The sequence below is a fragment of the Chroicocephalus ridibundus genome, chromosome 1 (genome assembly GCF_963924245.1).
Source record: "Chroicocephalus ridibundus chromosome 1, bChrRid1.1, whole genome shotgun sequence".
Classification (NCBI taxonomy): Eukaryota; Metazoa; Chordata; class Aves; order Charadriiformes; family Laridae; genus Chroicocephalus; species Chroicocephalus ridibundus.
Window position 1 is genome coordinate 186819801 of NC_086284.1, and position 6543 is coordinate 186826343.

Genomic DNA, 6543 nt, shown 5'->3' on the forward strand with positions numbered 1-6543 from the left:
ATAAATACCTTTTAAAAGCAAACCGATTTTTAATTTGGTTAGGCATACTTCATTTGCACATGAAGTTCACAAGGTCTCTCACTCCCCAAGAACAGATGAAGGCCCACAACAGAATAAATGTATCACGCTCACACAAAAAACAACAGAACCTTATGCAAACGTATAAGGTCACATCAGCCCAATTCTTTGTAGGACTGTAACCTCATCAACCATTAACATAAAAAACAGGCTATATTTCATGTTAAGTTTCTTTTCACTCACCGTATATGTTTACCAACTAACAAAAACGTAAAAGCGTGCCCACATTACTGATGTTTACATTTATTACCCCATATTAAAATATTTTCATTAACATTATAAAATAATCTTTAGAGATGCATTTGGAAAATGCTTTACTGATTCACCTCAATTGAGATGAAACATCTAATTTGCACTACATCCAAGGGAATTACACACTCTGATGCTGTAGAGACTCACAGAACTACATTAACAAGTACAGTCTATCAATGGTTATCGGCACTGTGGCTTTTGACTGCTCACTAAGAACCACAGTGCATAAATTACTTCACCTGTCAGACAGCTCAAAGCAACACAGGCACAAAGTTTGAATGGTTCAGACCTTCCCTATTATAAATAACTTTTTCCAGTGAGAGAAAAGAAGGGAGAAGGGGTAGATAGGATTGTCTATCATATATTGAAGTATCACCTATCATAAAGCCTATGATAATTATATCAGAAGTTCAAACAATTCACGTCTTTAATGAACCCTAACATACATTCCCAAAGACGCCCGGCAAAATTCCAGAACAGTCACAATGAAAAAGTTATTTAAACAAAAAAGGTACACCTCACAACTGCCTAGAAAAACCATAACCCGATGATTGTTTGGCAAAACATTTGGTTTGATCAAGCCAACGGGACTACTCCCGTCACACAAATAATTCAACTTTCTAAACTATTTACATAGCAATTTTAAGTCCAACTGACAGCATTATTAGAGATAGCACAGCAAAATGAGCAAGTGGTCCATGTAGCTTGAGGTCTTATCTCAGTGAACATGCTATGCCAGATGTTTCATAGAAAGAGGCAACTTTCATCACAAACGAATCCAAATTTGCGAATGTATGTATGTAGGCGCATACCACCAAATCCCTCTGAATTCAACAGGGTCCCATCTGCCATGCAGATCCCTCACTTTACAGGACACAAAACATATGATTGGATAAAAAAGTATATAAAAGTTGATAGGCTTCAATTTGTTTGGCTTTGTTTGCAAAGTCATTACAATAGTGAGGCCAAGATTATAGTCATAGTTGGGACTCAAGAGGAACATTTTTTCCAAGGGTAATTGCTCAGCAGTTCATGAAAATCTGGCCCTATAAGAAACCTCAGGTTATGTTCTTCAACACAGATAAACAAGAGCCTTTATATGAATTTATCATTAGAGCATTTTTTTCTTTTCCTATAACAAAATCCCCACCCCCCACCAAAAAAAAACCTGCTAGGTTAAAGCTAAACAAATGTTAACCTAGCGGAGATACATGTGTATATACAGTCTTATTACCACACATGTAAGGACGTGAACACAGCTGGGAAACTGTTCACATCAAACTTAGATTATATGAGAAGCAACAGTGAGTGAAGTAGTAATTTAGAAAAAATACAAACAAAAAACAAATCAACCACTAAAACCCAATCCACCCCAAAACCAACAACCTTGACAGTTTATTTCAGAATGGCCTAAATAAATCAGAGGCTATGATAAAACCAACATTTTTAGAGATTCTTCATCTTAACTGTTCATCAATTTTTTTTTCTAAATTCCAAATAAATAAAAAACCTTTCACTTATTTGTATGTAATCATGTATATGTATTTTCAGCAACTATATTTTAAATAATGTCAATACCAACATGCTAATAATAAAAATAACATTTTTGTATGTCTGATTCTAAATTAAAAAGTATTATCTTATTAAAAATTAATAGTCATTAGAAGGCCAAATTAACATTAATTGTGTTAACTGTCACAGCACATAAATGCTTTCAAAATACAGATGTAAACACAAATGACATACAACCTTCTACTACAAAAAGTTAGACCATGCAAACACTTACAAAATATGGAAATAAAAAGGGTAAAAACCAAAAAAACTATCATTTTGCAAATTATATGTAAAAATCTAGTCAAGTAATAGACTACATGGCCCAACAGAAAAACACAAAAAGAAAAAAAACTACTTTCTATGATTCAATAAATCTTCAGCAACACTACCTCAATACTATCTAGTAGATTGAAAAAAAAAAAAAAAACAAACACCAAACCAAACCAAAACAGAGCAGGACATCCTAAAGTGAGCTTCCCACTTTTTTCCTAGGCCTGCTAGCAATCATAAACTTTGCTAAAGCTATTAACAATGGTAATTTCTTTTCTTAGTCTGGATCTTAAAGCGATCATATTTCACCACCAAAAAAAAAAAGAAAAATTCAGTAACTACAGATAACTGACTAAGGTTTTGCAGACATCATTGTAACTCAATAACTGCTCCACTGTGCTACGAACTCTACAGCTTCAAGCTGGAAGTCAATCTAGGACAACCAATAGAAAGTGCACCTGTACAATTACTGCATTTCCTAATTCACAAGGCCAAACTAGAGACAGATAAAGCTTGTGTGTACTCAGATCACCAAAACAGAAGCCCAAAAGCCCATACATCTTTTGTACATATTGCACATCTATATTATCATTAATTGCAATGAAAAATATCATTTATACAATTCAGAAACAGAAAATTACATTCCTTAACCAGTGTACATAAAACTTTATTATAAATGCAGTATAACTGTCTATGTATAGCACCTAAAAACACTATATACGCAATAATTTCAAATTCTTTCACACAAAGAATAATCACCAAAAGTTATTAAAAAATATATTTTTTAAAAAGTCATCTAGTAACTGAACACACACAGTAATTTAAAATATTCAATATGAACTCCATGCTACATTGAAAAAATAATCTGCATCACAAAAAACAACCTGTATCATTTCAAGGAATGTAATCTTATTTTTAAAAACTGCAGAAATCTACTATTTTTCAAGTAACAGCAAAAATTATTTAGCTCTTTTTACTCTAAAACAAAAAATAATGTATGCAGCTAGTAATTGATAACAATATCATTTATCCAAAGCAGTCAACCTTCCTGCAGAAGCATTTTCATTCAATGCCTGACCCCACTGAGCAGTAAACAAGTTTACATGTATCAACACATTTCAGTGCTCCAAAAATTAAGCTAAGTTTCTCTAACTGCAATAACATGATCTCTTAGTAACAGTCCTTCAGTACCGTAATTCTAAAACAATCACTAAAAATGGCTCTGACATACACTGTTTATATACTTGGTATCCCTTCAAAGTTTAAGGCTTACAGATGTAAAAATACAAATAAAATAAATACAAAGCAGAATTACCTTTAACTGATCACTGCACCAGACCAGTAAGGAATTACAAGTTCTTTCTGGTTTATTTTATAGATTTTTAAAAGGGGTATTTTTATTATTGCACACACAGAAACCCAAATGTAATGCCACACTCAAAAAATACTACTGCTACAGCTTGATAGCACTCACCGCAAGTAATACTGTTTTAAAGCGAAGGCAGCGTTAGAACAACTTCTGGGAAAGTTAAACTCCTCTACAATTTCTCCCCACTGATTCTTCTCTGATACCTGTCAAAAACAACACACAGGCCGAGATACACAACGTACACATAAACATGTCATTGACACCGAACATCACAAAAAAAACCCCCACAAGCTGCCATGAAGAAAATCGGTAAATATACAAAAAGAAATAAACAAGAATGTATATGGGATTTAGGACTATATATTTTACTGACAGTCGTGGTATTTCCTCTTCGGGAAAAATCCCGCTTCTCACTGGTATTTTACTTTATTTATTTTTTAATACACGCATTTATTTTTTTTTTCCGGGGGGCGGCCGGGAGGGTTGGTGTTGTTTTGGGGGGGTTTGTTTGTTTTTGTTTTTACTGCCTGGACAATAACCAATCGGGAGTCCCTCTGTCGCCCCCTTTTAAATCCTACCGCGGTCCGTTAAAAACCCAAAGAAGTTTAAAATCGGGCCGGGCGGCGGGGGCGGGGGCGGCCCCCGGCCTGCGGGGCGCGGGGGGAGCCCGCCCGGGGGGTCCCCCCGAGAGGGATCCACAGACACGGAGAGGCCTTTCTTTTGAGGCCTACATTTCTGTCCCCAGCCTTGAAGCCTAAAGATGGCTATTTGATTACACACCGTCTTGGGTGCCCCTTTTGTTATTTTTCCCCGGGAAGGGCTCGGAGGGCAGCGCCCGGCCCCCCCCGGCTGCGAGGATCGTTTCCTAGCCCATGCTCCGTGCCGATTATCGATGTTAAACATGCCCGCTAATTTTGAGTTGCACTAAAACTGCGCTCAGACTCTCTCCTCTCTGTCTCTCTCTCTCCCTCTGTGTGAGGAAGAGGGAGACACACACACACACAGGGCTGCCACCACAAGCGAAAGAAACTGCCTCTCGCCCACCGGAGAGCTCCGCTCCCCCCCTCGCCTTTTCCCGGGGGGGGAAGGGGCCGGGGGCTCCGGGGGAGGCACGGGCGGGGTGTGCGCCGTACCCCCGGATCCCCCTTCATCGCTCCGCCGACAAGGCCGAGCCACCAACCTGCCTGTCTGCTCGCTTCCTTCTTCCACCCCCCACCTTCTCTAACCGGCTTTAAATAGGACGGTTCCCGGCCACCCCGGCTCCCCCCGCCGCCCCCGGGGGTCAGAGGAGACTTTTGGGAAGAGGTTAGTGGGAGGGAAACCCAAATTAAAACTTCCACTCACCTTCCCAAATCCGCCTAAAGTGGTGACTCTGGTGTAGAGAGCGTGAAGATCCAGCTCCTTCCCACCCACCACGGGGATCTTCTTAAAAGGAGACCTGCCAAAGGAGATACACACAAAACACCACAACTTGTCAGCTCTGCCCCCTTTTCTCCCCTCGCTGGGGCTGCCGTGTCCTTCAGGGAAGGGGCTGGAAGTTGGATCTGGTCGGTTTAAAAGCCTCCCCCCCTCCCGTTCCATCTCCCCATTTTCCTCACCCTCTGCTGTGGTGGAACTGCCGCAGCTCGTCCAGGAAAGCGAGTCCCTTTCTCCGCTGGTCTGCGTGGTTTTTACCCGTCGAATTTGCCATTTTTGTATTTTAAAAAAAAAAAGGTTCTCGTAAAAAAAAAAAAAATCCAATTTAAAAAAAAAAAAAAAAAACGGCCGACAACAACAACAACAATCCCCGGCTCCTCCTTGTCTTTAAGAGACCCAGGTGCCCGTGCTCGGCCGGGGATCAGCCATGGAGAGGGGCTTGCTTAAAAAAAAGTTTAAAAGGAATAAGGGAGCCCCGAGAGTGTGGTAATTGCGAGTCCTGTCTCCACACAACACACAGGCAAAGAGACGGGGAGGGAGAGGGGCACCTCTCAGTAATTCCTCCTCCCGCCGCCGCTGCCTCTTCTCAGCACCACAAACCCAACCGATCCAGCCTGCACATGAGACTCAACATGGTGCTGCTGGATCACACAATGAATTGGGTTACTGTTGTGGTGGGGTGGGGGGGGGTGGGGGGGGAGGTGGGGGGAGCCGGAGTGAGGTATTGACAGTGTGTGTGTGTGTGTGTCTTACGGCCGCGGCTCCATGCGATCGCCCCCCCCGCTCCCTCTCGCCCGCTCCCTCTCTCTCTCACACACACACACACACTGTACAGGGCTACGGCGGCGGCGGCGGCGGCGGTGGCGGCGGCAGCGGGATTCACTTCTCTTCTCTCTCAGACAAAAAGATCTGAGGCCGCCGTGCTCCTGCCTGGAGGAGAGCGCAACACAGCGGGCCCCGCAGGCCGGTGCCGGTACTGCAGGAGGCAGCTCTCAAGGCAAAAGCCAGCGCAGCCCCAGCAAAGCAGTTCCTGGCGGGGAACAATAGGCTCCTCTCGCCGCTAAGGGCTCATCTGCAATGTGCCGCAAACTTCACACAAAGCCGGGCGGAAAGGAGGCGAGGGAGAAGGAGAAGAGGGGAAGAAAAAAACGGCTACTACCGGTTGTTCCGGGGCTCGGGGCCCGGGAAAGGGCCCTCCCTCGCCAGGCTCGGCACCGATCGGCCTCTCTCCGCTGGCTGACGGCGGAGGTGGGGGGGGGGCGGGGGGGTGGGGGGAGGGCAGGAAAGGTGGATTTGGAAAGAAGCGGGGCCGAATTTTTTTAATTGGACTGAACCCAACGCCCCGAGTTCAAGGGGAGAGAAAACAACAACTGAAGGGGGCACTGCTGGATATTCGGACTTTTCGAAAAACTTTCCGCTTCCCCCGGCCCGAGGTGTTCCCGAGGGCAGGAAGTCGCCCCGGATGGCACGGCGGGGGCGGGAGGGGGGGGGCGACATCAGGAACCCCTCATTTCCAGGCGTGGGGTGTTTAAAATTCCCCAAGGAAGAACGCCGAGCCCCGTCCCAGGCAGAGGCTGCCCAGGAGAGGTTTCCCAGCGGGGGCC

The 6543-nt window shown here is 43.6% G+C and overlaps 1 protein-coding gene across 2 annotated transcripts in view; it reads right to left on the bottom strand.

The window, feature by feature from the left end:
- Positions 1–6165, bottom strand: part of ARID2 (AT-rich interaction domain 2) — a 106333-nt gene extending 100168 nt beyond the window's left edge. Inside the window, exons 1-4 of one of the 2 annotated variants that reach the window (XM_063323099.1) lie at positions 6099–6165; positions 5122–5239; positions 4868–4961; positions 3629–3726 (exon numbers count right to left, since the gene is read on the bottom strand). In XM_063323099.1, the coding sequence (XP_063179169.1) occupies positions 3629–3726; positions 4868–4961; positions 5122–5213 (284 nt within the window). In that variant the 5' untranslated portion in view covers positions 5214–5239; positions 6099–6165. Of the gene's footprint in view, positions 1–3628; positions 3727–4867; positions 4962–5121; positions 5571–6098 lie in introns of those variants that run through there. The other variant, XM_063323098.1, reaches the window with a different exon arrangement.
- Positions 6166–6543: the final 378 nt, after the last annotated feature.